At 33.5% G+C, this 18,502-nt stretch overlaps 2 protein-coding genes across 2 annotated transcripts; both read right to left on the bottom strand.

The window, feature by feature from the left end:
• Positions 1 to 897: 897 nt before the first annotated feature.
• LOC123562889 (uncharacterized) lies at positions 898 to 2,071 on the bottom strand. The gene is made up of 2 exons (XM_045355478.2): positions 1,587 to 2,071; positions 898 to 1,229 (listed from the first exon to the last, which is right to left on the bottom strand). Exons 1-2 carry the CDS (start codon positions 1,915 to 1,917, stop codon positions 955 to 957), a joined length of 606 nt encoding a protein of 201 aa, XP_045211413.2. The 5' UTR covers positions 1,918 to 2,071; the 3' UTR covers positions 898 to 954.
• A 5,196-nt stretch (positions 2,072 to 7,267) lies between these two features.
• Positions 7,268 to 18,502, bottom strand: LOC123564537 (synaptotagmin-15-like). The gene is made up of 8 exons (XM_053537201.1): positions 18,218 to 18,502; positions 16,724 to 16,898; positions 13,955 to 14,170; positions 13,136 to 13,266; positions 12,337 to 12,470; positions 10,566 to 10,727; positions 10,083 to 10,200; positions 7,268 to 9,357 (listed from the first exon to the last, which is right to left on the bottom strand). Exons 1-8 carry the CDS (start codon positions 18,294 to 18,296, stop codon positions 9,035 to 9,037), a joined length of 1,338 nt encoding a protein of 445 aa, XP_053393176.1. The 5' UTR covers positions 18,297 to 18,502; the 3' UTR covers positions 7,268 to 9,034.

The following is an 18,502-nucleotide window of genomic DNA, read 5'->3' on the forward strand; positions in this document are numbered from 1 at the left end:
TCTATACATTGCCACTAGTCACAAATGTGATTGCTTTTATAAGTACACATGTACTTGTACCTCATACTTATTTCAACTCTTTTTTTTTCTTTCCATTTTTTTGTAGCTATTATATTGTAAATTTATTATTTACCACACATGTACCTGATTAGTTGTCATTGTTGTAAATTAAATATGTAAATATTTGCATTAGGGAAGACCCGTTACTAATGTTGCGAGAACTTGTGGGTCGACCCTTTTGCCTATTATATGTACAATTGACGTAGTTATCTGTTTATATATGTATATATTGGCAATAAAATATGTTTAAACTAAACTAATTCAATTTCAAATTTCGATACGTTAGCAAAATTTTCCCAAAACAGTCCAACACACAAAGAACATTTATTGATAAAAATATTTGTTGTATACAGTTTAAAAATGGCATGCCGAAAGTTGTTCCCCGAAATGTAAGTATCGTATTGTATTTTATTAAATAACATTTGAAATAAGTTCATTTTTTGTTCAGTGGTGACAACTGCTTGTGTCATAAAAGTACAAAGACTAGCCTAACTTAAAGACTCTTTAAAAGATCTGCAAGTCAAAGCAACGTAAAGCAAAACATTACAGAATACTTTTGGTACGTTATGAAATACTGAATATTTGTAAAACGGATTTAATCGGAAGAGTAATGTAACTTTTCTTCTTTCTTTAAGTATTGACATTAGATATTATTTTGCAAACAATGTCAATAACATTGTCTTGTATACCCCAAACAGCTTGGCGCGCAAAATACAATGTGGTCCAAATTTTGAAAGCGAAACAATGCACAGTATCTCTACAATGGTAGTAAAGATTGTTTATATTGTTATGAATTTGGTAGCTGATAGCTGAAATTGAAGAAAAACAACACATTCAATCAACCGTGAATTTACATCACAAAACAATGTATAATTATCTTTCTCAGAAAAAGTGTTAGTTAAGCTTGCACCATGCTACAGCTTTTGTATTGTTGCAATAAGCCACTTCTTCTGTATATGCAATCTGGTTGCACGAGTTTGATAATGGGGTCACTCCGCCATTTAGACCGTTCGATAACCAACCGCAAGCACAACTGTTCATACCAAGCTGCCTAGCTTCTTCCAACTGAGCGGGTGTGGCAATTACAGCGCCTTGATCAAGACACGCCTGCACAGCTTCATCAAACGTCATCATGTCCTTTTCAGAATCAGGATTCATGACACGTGCAACTACAATGAAGAAGTTCATCGTTTGTAAGAAAATAGATATTCCAAGTATAGCGCTGATATGTAAACTTTATTAAATCCAACAATAGGATTTCAAGTTTTGAATAAGTGTTCAAAAGTCACACCTTCTAGGCAGTAAAATCTTCAAGCCGTTTCTATCTTTTGTAATAAATACTTCTTCTGAGTGATTATTTTTATTGTTTTAATTTACCGACCGGAGAGTCGATGACCTTACGAAATCCATTTCAGCCAACAGAGGCTCCCGATTCAAAAGATTCCGAAACTTCATAAGCATCTCAATTAAATGTACTTAAGTTACATAAAAAAGATTTCGAAAAAATATTTGCAAATTTAACCTACCTGGAAAATTAACTTTCGAGTAGGTGAGCCAACTTGTTGCAAGTTCCCATTTAGTGTACTGTGCTCGCATGTCATCCACAACGTTTTTGTCGGAAAGGAAGCATGTAGTACCGCTTAATTGCCACGATACAGCTTGACAATTTTTTGTGTTTTCGCAGCTAATAATACAGCCATTTAAAGTGTTCATCTGCTGTTGGCCTGTGATTGTATCCATTCTCATTTTGCACTCTTCTTTGCGTCGCTTCCATTTGCTAGACATAGCTGTGGCACTCGACCAGAAAGGAAAAGTTAATTCTAGAACAAGTAACAGAACTGCGAAGCACAAATCCATATTTTTTATTTTTACTTGTAACTTTAGGAATCCAGTTTCTTTATTTCAAATGTAGAAAACATTTAGATTTGTTGTCAATTTAAATCATAATTTCTCTGTTAACATAGATCGTGACAAATGTGTTTGTTTCAAACTGTTACTGGGTGTTGCACAACTTCTCATATTCTATCCTCTGGAGATACACAGCCAGTTCATGGTTTATAGGATAACCATTTTAATCCATTTGACACTGCTAATGAGATTGTTTCTATTCCTCTCGCTTCATGTTGTGTGGTTTCAGTATTAATAATTTCAGAAATGGAACTAATGGGTTCATGAAATCTTAATGCCGGCATGTATCTTAGTCACATCTTAAATTGGTTACAATGTTGATATAAGATCCCGATGTTCTAATTAGATTTCATACGACTTCTGTTATGTTGACTGTTTATAATCATCTAAGATTAGGTAATAGCTGATATTTTACACATTATTAGTTAAAAGCCTCGGAAGAAAGTACAAGGACTATTTGGTAATATCAAAATACTTCAACAAGGAGGTGTTGTCAAGATCATTTTAACAGGGTATAATCCCTTTTAAGTTTTACGGGTACATCGACAACAACTAGTTTCAATATTCCAATTTTTTAAAACAACTGTAATATTAACACCAATTGTAGTTGTTATTGGACCAGTTTTTTATTTGAAAAACGCGTATTTTGCAAAAGATCGATATATTTTCAAGTTGTTTTTTTGTTGTTGTTTTTTTTTTTTCCTCATATCTCTTTACATCGAGAAATGATTTCCTTATAACGAGAAAAGATCTCGAAATTAGTATTAGAAAAGCCTGTAGATGACCACTATTGTTGATGGAATTGGTATGTCAGAGGTAAAGGTAACAAAGGCTATAGTATTTTCCTGTCAATGACTTTTAAAAGAATCGTTTGATTTAGACCGTCTGATTTGTATTGGTCAGCGAGGGACCACAACGCATTTTGCGTCAAAGCTCAAGATCACAGTGGCTTGAACTGTAAAATATTCCAATCAATACTTTGAGAACTGTTTGATCTACAATTTTTATACTTATTCGGGTAAATGGGCTAGGGAGTAGATAGCCCCCGTTGTTTGGGGGAGGGGGCAACATATCAAAGGTAAATGCCACTGGGGCGTCTGATTTTTGAAAACGGATTTAGCTCAGTAACTGCGGAACAATTTGATCTAGACCCTTCAGTCTTAAGAGGGCCGTTGGCTTAATCCCAGATGATTTTTGAAGGTTAATGTCACAAGAGTATGAACTTTACTTGTAATCGTAATAACGAGATATTTTCTCGTTATTTCGAGCACATAATCTTACGAGGTTCATAAATTCAATCAATATTTTCATTTGTAACAACTAATTTCGGCTTTTAAAATCATTCTTAAATCTAAAAAAATACTACCGAAAATTATTCATCAGAATAATTTATAACTATTGTTTGGTTCTAGGAAAATGTAGAGGGCATTTTCGAAATTCTATTCTTTTTTTAGCTAAGCCATTGTAAACTTAAGTAATTTCTGAACGTCTGAATAGATTATTTCTATCATGTTTATTGTCTTGAAACAGTAATGCTTTCTCATGTTCAATGCTTCTATCATAGCTATTTAGAATGCATTGATCGAATGCTCATGGTTGCAGTTCATGTACTTTAGAATGACTCACCACTCCATAGGATGGGTGCCAGAATGTTCTAGCAGATCAGTATCGATGCCTGATTCCATGTCATTTCAATCAGTTTCGTCCGTTACAGGTATCTCCAGTTCATACATGTATGGCCGCACAGCATCTACATCAACGTGATCAATCGTTCCTATGACCTTTAAGTTATTCTACAAAAGTTACGTGAATAAAAGAGGCAATGTATTGAGGGGTCGACCATTCGAAAGTATGGCTGAGCGAGGGTTGGTTGGGATATTTATTTGTTTATTTTTGTTTTGCTTTGTTTAAAGTCAGAATACCTTCAGTTGTTTTAAACTTGAAGACCGTCATTATTTTCAAACCAAAGACGTATTCTTTATTTTTCTAAAAAGTTTTTTTATTTAAAAACTAAGACGCATGATGAGATATACATTTTATATTTAGTAGTTTGCTTAATTAAGTACATGAGATAGATACAATAGGGTTATTATAACAGTAGATTGATCTGGTATGCAGTATTCGGCTCGAGTGGATTTTGCCAGATCGGATCTCACGAGGCGCGCAAGCGCCAAGTGTGATCCGACCTTACAAAATCCATGAGAGCCGAATACTAAGTCCCAGATCTAGGTACTGTTATTATATACCTTTACCATTTTGATTTTTGTTTTGTTCTTGAACGAAATCTTCAATGTTTATCGATATTAAATGGAACTTAGTGAAGTTTTTATGTGCGCTATTTATAGAAATGTGTCGGGTCATGGATATTTATGAAAATAGTCCGGCAGCATACAATACGGAAGGAACAATACGGAATTTAAAAGGTACAATACGGAATTTTTGTCTGTCTGTTCATATTTAATTGTGAAATACAAGCCGATTTTTTTACAGAATTTATATAGGTATATAATAAATGCAAGTATTTTGTCTTATACTTCTGAGATTGAATTTTCAGATAAGAAGTAGTTTGGCGCAAATTATAGATCCTATTTTTTCACTGTATATACAATGAGCTACATGTTTCAAATCTCATATTAATGTATGAAATTGATGACTCACAGAGTCACCAGGGACACAGCCAGCCAAAAGATAATGGATGTTCAGGGTCAACTTGTGATGGTCGGGGGTATGCTCCATCTAATTAAAGACAGGTTTGTAGGGTCAAACATTGAAGAAAAAACATGAAATTCATTTCTAATGTCATGTAAAAAAACACTGAATAGAACGACGTGTTAGTCAAACTTATTGCATATGTAACTAAATAAAGTAACAAATTTGCACTGACTTTAAACGGTCATGAGCAGCTTGGGGCCAATATTAATTTTCGTGTGAGCTGGTGTGCCCACGGACTGTGAGAACTTTTGAAATAAATTGTTCATTTGGCAAACTCTTTGATTTAGTATGTTATAGGAATAGTTGATACATAAACATTGTTCATGATCTTATATCTTACACACATCAGATTCTTGATTCTGATTATTTAAAGGCAGACTACACTGTTCAAGATGTTATTTAGGAAATGTTGAAAGTTTACAAAATCTCTGCTCAACTTTTGGGGTTTTAGATAATCATCAACATTGATCAGTAGTTATTCGGTCGAATCGTTTTGAATTTGTGGAACTAAGAAGTGAAGAAATGAAATAATTATAATAGAAAAAACTATATCTGTCATTTTCATTGAATGAGATTGTTTGTTTGTTTGTTTGTTTTTTTAAATTGTATCTAGAATTACCTCCCTTTATTTATACTTCTAACATATGTTGGGATAATATTAAGCATTCAAGGTAAATTTTCTCTACTTAGGCTGTTCTTTTATGTGTCTGCTTAAAATCACATAATGTTGAAGAAAACTGATGAATTGCATTTTGTTTAAATAGCAATTTCGATATAAACAGCAATTTTAACTTTGAAGTACGTGGTGGGACTAAAAAACGCCAGTTTATCATACAGGGAATATGTGGACCTATCATTTTCTTTGTATTTCAGTTAAGTGATTGATATATAATGTTTTGGGTTAATTACTGCCAGTTCTGCTATGAAAATTGAACATATTTTAACTGTAAGATTTAATATTTGAGCCGTGCCATGAGAAAACCAACATAGTGGGTTTGCGACCAGCATGGATCCAGACCAGCCTGCGCATCCGCGCAGTCTGGTCAGGATCCATGCTGTTCGCTTTAAAGCCTATTGAAATTGGAGAAACTGTTAGCGAACAGCATGGATCCTGACCAGACTGCGCGGATGCGCAGGCTGGTCTGGATCCATGCTGGTCGCAAACCCACTATGTTGGTTTTCTCATGGCACGGCTCATTTTACATTTAAGTACATTCTAACCTTACGCGAAGGGACATTACTCGGGAGAACGTTTGAGAAACGCCAGAAAAGAAAACCACAACAATATGTCAAAATTATTGGGAACTGCGTGTTGTACGCAACTCGTACAACTTCACTTTCATATTTAATGTTTTTGCGGATGCTGTAAAGGTAACGTTTTATTGTTTATTTCTAAAATAAGACTAAATTTCGGCTGTTTTTTGTTGTCGCGCTCGTTCTAAATGTAAACCAAAGACGTTTTAAATCATTTGTATATATAATAAACAGAAAATTCAAGGTTGTTTTTTTTTTGCATGAATATGGTTTTTATTTTCATCTCGAGGTATGAAAAAAATATTTCACTCGTAGCTACGCCACTGGAGATAAATTTTAATTTCATACCACTCGATGAAAATAAAATTCATATTCATGCAAAAAGCTTGAATATCCTGTATTTCTATTTTTTTTCTGCAATCTATATACATTTTATTATGATTGAGGATTTTTTTTTTGCATTTTTTTCTCTTGACAGATAGGCCAAAATAACACTATTCAGTCAACCAATAGTTGCATGTACTAACAATTAACAAAGTATGAAGAAATTCTCTTGTTGCAAATTTTTTTAGACATTTGGCAAAACTGTAGCCGAGGCTTTAAAGATAATTCTTTTAAATGAGACAAGGATTTGTGAATATTGTGGATTTTGTAAAGAATACGTAAGGAATAAGATTATCTCAAAATGACTACTCAATTGTTTAGCCTTTTCTCTAACTTGTCAGCTTGAAAGTATCCTATGTTTTTCAAAAATGTTCACCACATCTAATTGATAGATGTAATAAGTTTCGAATTGTGTATATCTATCTGCTCATTACAGTCTGTGTAATTTTTGTCGGACCAGAATATTTAGTTTGGATAAAGTCGGGAAAATTACGGAAGAGTACCAACATAATTATAGAGCACACGTTCTGGTTAAGACAAAAACGGTCCAGTAAGATCAAAGCAAACTGTAATGTAAACGTTATTGTTTCACATAAAACAAAAACTGTTTAAGCGTTACAATTTTAATTGTATTATTGACAGGCAAATGTTAAGGAACATGTAAGATCTTTTAATTCATACCTCTCCTCTTGTGATTCTTTATTTTTAGTTATATTACACCGTCCCAGACCATTGTACTTTAATATTATTGTTGATTACATAACTCATTATATGAATCGCTGGTCCATTGTTTGTGTTATAGTTCAATACTACATTTTGCTGGGCTAAAGGCAATCCTTGAAGAAAACAGTTACTGAAGTTTATTTCTGACGTCATGTAATCTAGATTTGACTATTGACTGGCAAACCATGCAGTAAGTGTATAAAAACAAATTTGATAAAACACACAATGACTGTAAAATCTTTTTTATTACTCTCAAAAATATTTTTCATGAAATGTATCTCAAACAAAAACTCTCTCAGTAAAAGGAAACTTAAGGTAAAAGAAAAACACTTCGTATCAATCTTAAATGTAAACAATTTTACAACATGGAAAATAAACGAAATTATGGCACTGCATGAAATACAGCGAGACAACGCACTATCAGCACGATACTTCAACACTTAGAAAATCGCGCACACCCGCACACCCACACTCCATTCACCCATCCCCTTCTTGATGAGCGAAGTTGTCGTGTCCAAAATTTCCATCTAGACGATTTGTAGATTTTAAGGTTTAAATTTATTGAACATGCATTTTCGTGTTATCAAGAAACAATTACGTCTAAAATACCCTTACAATATATGAATAATTATGACAGTAATTATAACTGAACAAAGTTTGCAAAACAACATATCGTTTTGAAATATGACCCGCTCTCTGACATCAAGGCGCACTCCTAAATAAACTCCACACCAATTATTAGCTGCCTTATATATTTGATATGGTTGCAAGTGTGACCTAAAACATTCATTTATCATGATGTATTATCGTACAGTCTCTGGGTACAACAATCCTATTACAACAGCCTTTGTGCAGTAAACACATTTCAGTCCTCCTTGCGCAATTGATGGCCAGGAATCTACATGTTTCCACAAGTACTTCCGACAACTTAAAACTTTATCATGCTGTAAAGTCTAATATTAATAAAAATGAAGGGAATAACCTTTTTAATGTAATTAAACGGCTTATCAAGAGAAAGAGTCAACAGTCAACCCTGCACTAAAGACAGCATGTTAACAGACTCGTTAAGATCCATAATCTATTTCAAACCAAAACCTGTCATATTTTATGTGACGTCTTATACAAACTTGTGCTATTTGCCAGTGTGAGACAAAATAGAAGTTTACATTTTAATATATTTGATTATTCATCTGCAATCCATTTAATAAGTTTATAGTAAAGACCAAAAGCATATGGCATGACATACTGTAAAGCTCTGGTAAAATTCCAATTGAGAATGCTTTTTTTCCATAGATTTTAAATATAAATTCCACATATAAATGACACATCTGCTGCGAATTCTATTAATTAACATCCCTGTCCACATTAACACCATTTGGTGACACTCATTTGACCCCCATTTAATCACGGAACAAAGTTTTTACCGGCAGACCACGTGTGAGGGATTTTAAAAGTAAATAACGCATGCTTTTCTCAAAATTCTCACGGTCAATGATTATGACACAATAACTCAAATGTCTGACCTAGTAACATATTTATGGTCATTATGCTACACAGTTCTAAGCGCGTGCAATTAATCTGACCAATCAAAAACCTAGCCAATGATGGATGATGAGGTAATTAAAACTTCTAATTATAGAATAGGTAACGAGGCACTAAAATTAGAACCAAATGTTGGATCTTAATTACTAAATTTGATATGATGTGTAATAAATTACTGTATTGATTTTGAACACAACCCCAATTATGATTCCTTCACTTTTTTGAGTAAGAGTTGTCCTCTATTGATTATTATTGTTATTTATTAGAATGTGAATCTCATGTTTATGCTTTGTACATACTGAGAAATCAATAATAAACTTGGAAACTTGGAAACTTGCTTTGGAGTCGTCTAAGTTTGGATTTTTTACCTTTTGCTTTATTTTATTGTTTAGGTGACGTTACGCAGGCAAATCACACGTGACATTTAGCTAACCAGTCAGCATTGAATACACTACACTGGCACGCTAAGTTGATGCCACTTGGTCACCACATTTCTGGTTTTAGCTAACATTTCTTGCCAATGTATTAATCCTGCACCTCGTGCATACATAAATGATCCTAGAGTCACGTGACCAAGGTCGACGTCATTAGATATTGCTTGTCTGTTTGTCTTCACTAAAGTTACGACAAAGTTGAAATTTTCGATGCTTTTGTTTGTTGTGCTAAAAGCAAAAGACTCGTTGAAATTGACTTCCGGTAAAGCCATCTGCGTTAGTGTACGTTTGTTTTTCACTAGTTTGTTGCCATAGTAAAGCAAAAGGCGTACATGAAAACCTGCAAAATAAATATAGATTGCATATCAGCAAATATATAGTTTCAGTGTAAGATCGAAGTGTATTCCATCGTGTTAAAAAAATACCGACGTTAAATTGAAAAATTTTTTTTTATGTATTTGCAATGGTTTCAACCAAGTTATGCTTATTTTCCCGCGCAACATTATGGGCATTGCGTCATAAGGTCACAATATCTGTGTCAAAAATTGTGAAATGGTTATATGCGGTTTTCAAGATTTATTTTACATAATAACGAAGAGGGTACCTTTATGTTAGTGTCCGTATTATAAAAATATTTATCTTTACGAAAGTATATTATTGAAAATAAAATTCAATGATTGATAATACACATTTCTTCTCTCGTACAACTGAAAAATTAAAATAACAATTTCACTGCTTTAAAACAGTGAAAACTTCAATTTTATTTCACTGAAAATTTCAAGTATTTCACTTAAAAGCATAAAATAAATGATAATATCTGAATCATCTGAAAAATGAACTATAACTACTTAAGGTTGTGTGAATTGCCATTGTTACAGTGTTAATCTAGAGCAAAAAAAGCAAAGAAAATCAGCGATATCAAAGTAAAGAAAATTTCGGTTAAAGCATAATTTCCCGACTCTAATACACAAACATAATGGCGTGAAATTGTCAGATAAACCTTGCTTTTGAGGGATGCGGGTTTAATGTTTTCTATCGAAAATATACATTCATAAATTTTATTACCTGTATCGGGATCAGGTTTTGGACGGATATTTCTGGCCCTGAGGATGACAATTTTTAGTCTCTCTGTGTGTGGAAGATACGATAATGCAATGTTCAAATCACCAACAGACGACCCATACTGTAAGGCAGACGATATACCACTTAGCTACATGAATGGAATCTGTATTTGTTAATTTATACTTTTATTACGCGCTAATTTAAATATCTTTCCCATAAAGATATCAAAGTCTGCAAGATGGTCCTGTTCGATACGGCGTCGTGATTAATTAACCTTACATTTGCAAAAATAATGCAACCATTTCGTGTAGAAAAGAGGATAGGCATAGAGCTAATGAGACAGTATTTTAAATTGTGAACAGCCGTTATCAATACGTTTCTGTAAAATGTTACTTTAATAATTAATTTTATCCTCTAAAACAAACAGTATGTAGATTTTAAACATGAACTATAAATCAAATGTAAAAACAGCAAATAATATTTTACATTTATTTCTAGTTCTAAATCCTTTGATATCACTCCAGAAGAACTGATGTTGACGTCTTGAAGTGGCACAATCGCATGACCTAGTGTATGACGTAATCGGCGTCTGTCTACATCATATACGGAAAATCTTAGACTTCTGTTTTTAATATCCCCGTAATTTACCTGTAAAATGTATAAACACAAAGGTTTATTTTTGGAAATTGTGTTTGAGCAACATATGAAGAACTGGATTCTAATAATTTCTGCAGTCATACGTGTACTTTTAAGAGTGCCTGCACTGTTATGCAACAAAGCACTACAAAGTTGGAGTACGGGTATTATAATAATAAAAATTTGGTTTTGATACAAACACCATATTTTCTTGTAACAAGGCAAGAACACCCAATCTCCAGGCGAAAGTACGAATTAATTGGATTATTTGAAAATGAGCTTTAATATTTTTAAACTAGTAATACGAACACAGCGTAACAATATGACAACCCATTAATCAGGGTCTTGATTGCATAATAAAAAATGCACCGCGCCTGACAATTCCATTTCTGCAACTCTGAACCGTGATAATTAATTGCACGCAAAACTTTAACCTAATTTTCTAAGTAGAATCTTTAATAAGGTGTAACGCCGACGCCGGATAGATCAGCTCTCATTTGTAAGGCAACGTAATTTAGTGGCAGAAAATATATTCATGATTCATATTAAACGCTTGAATTGTTGAAATGGGGGATTTTCATAATTAAAAAGTCCAAAATTAATTGTCTTGATATTTTTGGTTGAGGGATGAATAAGGGGAGGTAAAACGAAATGTTGACTTTCATAAATTCAATACGAAATTCAGAGTTAACTACAGATAACCAACGTTTTAAGATACAAGAAAATTAAACAGTTTAAAGAGATGATTTTGAAGAGGTCCCAATGTTGTGTATACCCGTATAAACGCAGAAAAACTAGTATTCAATTCCTTATATTTACTTTTTTAAAACAGCTTTCTACAAATATAAGATGTTTGCCTTCTAGAAGTGTCAGAATCTCAAAATAAGTGTCAAGATATCGATTTTTTCAACATCTAAATAGAACATACAAAAAGACCGGCCCGGTCCACGTATTATTGTAAATCACCTTCTAAAACAAATAAAGTTCCTGGTTTTTATGCACTCAAATATCGTTAAATCCAGTGAAACATTATACAGCCGTGTCGATTCAATTTTTATCCCTACCATCAGAAAAAAATAGTAATTGCTATATTTATTATTATTTTTAAAATTTTAATGTCCAATTTTGAAAGAAATCTTTGAATGTTTCCTTGCGAATGACGTCAGATTTCACGTGCAGTCTCGTAGACAGGGTCGTCTTTTATATCACGACTTTAAAGTTGTTTACACAAAATAAACTTTTAGTTAAACTTTCTGCGATAAACAACGATTGACGCGCTGATCTGTAAGAGCGCATTATGACGCCAACTATACGTCAACTTGCCGCATGACGCCCGGTTTATTATAACTCAATTAAATAAAGTCCTGCATGACTTGCCGCATGACGCCCGGTTTATTATAACTCAATTAAATAAAGTCCTGCATGACCTTTATCAAAATATATTAATAAGCAAGTAAGAACAAAAACAATCAAGGCCTTATTGTAGTATATAAGTCTAAAATATAACGGTTCATCAAACCACTCCGGATACACATTTGTGGTTCAATTTCCTGGCATCTGAACTCAGAACCGTGATAAATCAGGCGGCAAACAAAAAGAAGACCTGAATTATTTGATTTACCTCAAAATTGAAGGTTTCGTTGAATACTGGATTGAGTGTTTTCTTCACAGTTTTAGAAGTATGACATATATTTTCATCTGGTAAAAGGAACATTTTAACGAATGGATCTCTGTAGTTTTCATTCGAGTTTCGGCCTATAAAAGATAGAAATATATACATATAAAACGCCCAAGTTTAAAATAAAAAGTCGTTATTTATTTTTGAATAAGTCCGAGTCCATCGTATAAACCTTTCGTATGCCAGGTAAATAGATGTTTTGTTATTAAACGAAAAACGAGTGGTATCGGTTACTTGTTGGGCATGAAACACAACCGATGTATTTCATATCCAAAATATTCATTTCTAATATCTATAGCTTTCTTTTTCATAACAGTGATTTACAGTGGTTTTAGTTACAAAATTGCGCATATATAAACTGTTATAAACCTAAACAAGAACCCAAATATCCATTTGCAGTGACACGTTCTACTGTCACGGCTTGTAACGTGCGCTTTCCGCGAACACATAAATGTATGCCAATTAGAATTCCTCTAAAGCTGAATGGTTAGTGTACTAAATTCACGAGCGGAAGTCGTAGGTTCAAACCCAACAGGAGGCTGGACTTCGCATATAATATACCAATAGCCTTTAGGGTTTTGAAGAACTCACATTTTTCCGAGGAGATGCAAACATGAGCATCCGGAGATGACTATGACATTAATTAACCTTTAGATAAAATAACATCTTTTCAGATACTATTTAATTATTCTGGACCCATGATACACAAACTAAAAATAGTAATAACCTGATTCTTACATACCTTGCAGCTCTTTGACCTTTATCAAGGTTACCAAAAGGGTATTTGTTGTGACGTCAAATAGTACGGTAAACAATATCCGGCCATGATCACTTGGAGATGAAGTTTCTGCTACCAAGTTTTCACTTTCACTTCTTCAATAAAAACATAATCACAATGATTGCCCACGCTTCTATAGATTTTATATGAGCCGCAAATAACTGAACAATACCTTTCAATTACAAGCATCGCACACGTATGTATTCGGGAAAGAAAGGCAAAATTTGCATATGATAATTACACTAAGGAAAAAAGAACTACATCTACATGTATATATAAAACAGAAATGTTTAAGTGTATATGTAAATATCGGTATAAACATTCTAACATTTTTAAATTCAAAACACATATGTATCACAACCTGATAACAACTGAATTATTTCAGGCACCTTCATTTCATATATCATCGCCTCGGTAGCCTAGTGGAAGAGCGTCCGCTTCGAGTGCGGGAGGTCGTGGGTTCGATCCCCGGCCGCGTCATACCAAAGACGTAAAAATGGTACTAGTAGCGTCCTCGCTTGGCGCTCAGCATTAAGAGGGTAGTGCTAGGACTGGTCAGCCCGGTGTCAGTATAATGTGACTGGGTGGGGTATCATGTCACGTGTCTACGGCGTGATATTCCAGTGAGGCAGCACTATAAAGTTGGGCATTGTGCTCACTGCTACAAGTAGACACCGTCGTTTATATGACTGAAAAATTGTTGAAAAAGACGTTAAACCCGAACACACAAACACACAACCTTTTTAATATATGATACAGTCAGAAATATTCCTATAGTATTACCTTGTAAGAGAAACTTGTGGATGTGCTCCTAGGAAGCTAGCCTGGTATTGTAGCGCCGTCATGCTTTTTGATTTTTCTCCTTCCGGTGAAGGTTGTACCCATTCCATCTCCATGTTAGGTAGACTGTCAAACGTGCTTGACCTTGCAATGGCTTCGTCAACAGCACCATAAGTGTCGGGACACGACTTCCGCTTTTCTCTAACTGGAGACGTTTTCCTACACCCATAGAGAAATAGAGAAAATACATTATTAATGGAGTATGTTACACAAAATAATGTGCTTATACAATTTCAGGAAAAACAGACCATACCGGTGTCAGAGACACTTTGAACGTATGATTATAGTTAAATTTACATAAAATGTATTCGCATGTCAATTATCAACAAAAGTCTACAAATTAACAAATAACAAAAAAAAGCATGCATCCAGTAATGCATTTATCATTGACAAGTTCATGGAATTGGTCTTGAAATGTGATTGTCTTTCTGTAAAACAAAATCACTATTACTATGTCTTTCTGAATCAATGAAGGCAGGGAAAGAATTTTTAAAATTGATTTAAAATCGAGAAAATAATTAAAATTTTAATACTTGATTAAATGGCAGCCTTTTTGTTCCCATGGCAATGTAATCAGAATGGTGGACTAGATTTTTATTTTAATTGTATCTTCTTAGTTCTGGAAAATTATTTCCCTTTATATTATGCTTTTCCTCATAAAATTTAAAAATTCATTCAGTGTTATGAATGGTTGGTTAATAGTTTATGGCTGTCATATAAAATCCACTTATGGTTATGCATTCCTTCCCGATATATTTCCTGGATTACTGTTGGACTGAGTATAAACACTCGTTTCGGATTATTCTTGTACTCCCAGGGTCTATATTTCTTTGAAATTAGACAATATGTTGTCTGTTTATATCTAACTTTTGTCTGTTTTAGAAATTTGACAATAATTGCAACCAAACTTTTTTTCTTTCGAATATTTTTTGTAAAGTGCGCTATAAAACGTTATTGTACCTTCAAGAAAATTGAGCCGCACCATGACAAAACCAATACAGTACATTTGCGACTAGCAGCGATCCAGACCAGCCTGCGCATCAGGATCCATGCTCTTCGCTTTCAAAGCCAATTGCAATTAGAGAAACCGTTAGCGAACAGCATGGATCCTGGCCAGACTGTGCGGCTGGTCTGGATCCATGCTGGTCGCAAATGCACTATGTTGGTTTTCTCATGGAGCGGCTCATTAATATTGCTGATGCAAATCTTTTTGAGATCAATATTTGTGGCCATGTAACATTTGTAAGTTCAGTTGGCAAACCATTTGGCTAGTTACCGTTAAATATGAATGTTAACAGCGAAACATATTGTCTTATATCGAGTGAAATAATACAAAAGATCGACAGCTTGTCTTACAAGAGTAAATACGCCATGATATACTAATTCAACGTTTCTGTGTAGAGTTAACAATGAAATCCCGAAGAAAATGCATTTATTTTAAGGCGTTGGTGTCATTTTCAATATTCTGGGATATGTATTTTCTTGAGAATAGCCTGCTAGAATCAATATTTCACAATTATTTATCTATTCTGAAATTAAGATTAAAAATTCCTAAGACTATCCTATATCTATATTCAGAAAAGTATCGGATAGAAGTAAGCAAATGGAGTTGTAAAATGGATATAAATGCAAGATATTCTCGTAATTATTCTCAGCTCGTTCATTTATTCACCGTTTTTGTCAAAGTCGCAAAAAAAGGTTTTGTTTATTCTATCCTTTTTATATTGAATAGTACGATCAAAATTTCTTGCTCACATGTATATACAGTGCTATATATATTGTTCTCATTTATGTACATTTATAGATTTTCATTAATTAAATAAGAAAAATGTTAAGGGACTCGTCCCATTGATAAAAGCTAGAAAGCTTGTTTGTATATTGTAAGTGTGGCTGAATAATAAAACGATATAAAAAAAAATATTTCACAAATTGACCGATACATTCTTCTTCATATCAAAACATAGCACAGTATTTTATCCTAAAAGCCAGTTAAGTTTTTTATATGTATGTATGTTTGTCACGTTTTATTGTAACTGTTTTTTACATTCATGTTTTTAATGTAAACATGTTTTTTCGGGAGGGGTGTTTTCTGTAAAGAACCTTTGAACATGTACAAGAAAAGAGTGCTATATAAATGTGGTGTAGTAATAATGCTAATAGCAATATGTTTGTACCAAAACATGGACTCTTTTTCTGGCTTGCACATGTTATGCAGGTCATATCAAGCATAGTTACATGACTCGTGATAAAAAATCAACAGTCCCAGGGACATAAATTGATATATTATGTATGCAGTTTTCCTGACAGTCCTAAGTGTTTGCTATATGAACGTTCATACTTCAACACCGGTTTGTTCAGCTACAGTCAACACTTGAGAGAAATACTTTAAAGTTTATTTCGGATGTTATGTTGTTAATTTATTAAACACTTTTGAATGAGAAAACTATTTCGCTATTTTCTGGCAAGCCATACAGTGAGTATAATATATATATTATATACAAAAAGTATGAACTGAAAATTATAGTATCTGACACCACATTAATGGCATAATGCAATTACAGAAACAAATTACAAAATCATGCTACTGGAAAATTCTGTGTTTGCTTTGTAGCGCATTAAAATGAAATATGGAATATTAATAAAAAGGATGGATTTGCTTTTCGCTTGCTTGTTGTAACAAAGCAATTATAATTTCGTATTTAAATACAATACCTTGACATAGGTGCGGATTTGCAAGATGATCTCCCCTCGTGTGGCTCTGTGAGGAAGAAGTCCGAGGGTGACCGGTGTTTGCGCCGGTTTTTGATGAGCATAACAATGACGCAAAAAAGTAGAAGTAGGAAAATTCCTGTTACACAAGCCACCAGGTAAAATAAACTCATTTTGCCTGAAAGACATTTATATATTCATTAAGCGCTTTTAAGTGTCTAAAGGTAAAGTATTAACTCCCCACTGCCTACCCACAAGTGCAGCATGCTGTATATATAAGGATTTTGTGAAGTCATATATTGATTCAGTGTTGAACTTTTGTAACTGGAATGATTAGACAGGTCACAATGCTCGTTCTATTTGTTATATGTTAATCAACATACATGTAAATCTAAAGAAATTTTGATATACTTATTGATATAATGCACTTTACAGTCTCATTATTATCAATTTTAAAGTCTTAAAATTACAATTATCTTGGAAAAAACATTTTTTAATAAAGTTAATATATTAATCAATAGATCAAAATGAATTTTTAGATAAACAGATATCTATTGATTAGTATTTAGTATGTAGAATGAGCATTGTACTCTACACAGTTCTTAAGGCCGAATTATCAATGACTATAAATAATAATTTATATTATTTTATCTGATAGAACAATAGTAGATCTAAATGATCCTGTTCCAACTACAGTTAATATCACTGTCAAAAAGGATAAAAGTTTACATTATATTTGGACAGATAACTTTAACATGAAATAATTGGAGAATAACTAAAATTTAAATGAGACGTATAGTATAAGTAGTCTAAATGGTCAAGTTACAATATATGAATAACAGTTATGTCGACGAGCGGAGTAAACTGATGTCAGATTTTTCAGAAATTGTTCTACAAGTCGTAGAATTTTCTCTCTATTAATTAAATAATTGCCAGATCTATTTGTGTGTTTGATAAAATCCAGTACAGTATGTTTTCAAAAGAAATGAAATTTGAAAATATTGTTCGCCTACAGTAACTAATATTGTTGTTGGTGTCCCTAGCCACGGACGAACACCAAAGCTTTCATAATAACATATTCAATGATATAAACTGTTACTGATGTCGTTAACATAATCAGAAAATGATAATAATGATGATGTTCATGTCTGTAAGAAGAACATAATTGAGCCGTGCCACGGGAAAATCAACATAGTGGCTTTGCGACCAGCATGGATCCGGACCAGCCTGCGCATCCGCGCAGTCTGGTCAGGATCCATGCTGTTCGCTTTCAAAGCCTATTGCTATTAGAGAAACTGTTAGCGAACAACATGGATCCTGACCAGACTGCGCGGATGCGCAGGCTGGTCTGGATCCATGCTGGTCGCAAAGCCACTATGTTGGTTTTCTCACGGCACGGCTCATATATTTAAGCAAAAACGTAGAGTCAAGCAGACGAGAAAAAAGAACGTTTCACGTGACGAAATCGTATTTAGAATAAGTAAATATTTTTCGTACCATTAGTATCCAGATATTCCTTCAATATACTAGGATCAGAAGTCTTTCCATGAGAAACTCCGGCTTCTTCGTCGCTCATACTTCCATGTTATCGTCACGTTGTAAATTAATTTCCTATCTCCAGTCCTTTTCGGTCATTCATATTATAATACACCCATAATATATCAGTATCATTAAGTCATTTAGAAACGGCATTTTGAGATAAGAAAAGATGCTCCCATTATTCAAACGTTTATTCATTCATTCACTTCTTACGATAATATCCACGTAAACAAATCACGTGAC

This window comes from Mercenaria mercenaria, chromosome 2, assembly GCF_021730395.1.
Source record: "Mercenaria mercenaria strain notata chromosome 2, MADL_Memer_1, whole genome shotgun sequence".
NCBI classification, from domain to species: domain Eukaryota; kingdom Metazoa; phylum Mollusca; class Bivalvia; order Venerida; family Veneridae; genus Mercenaria; species Mercenaria mercenaria.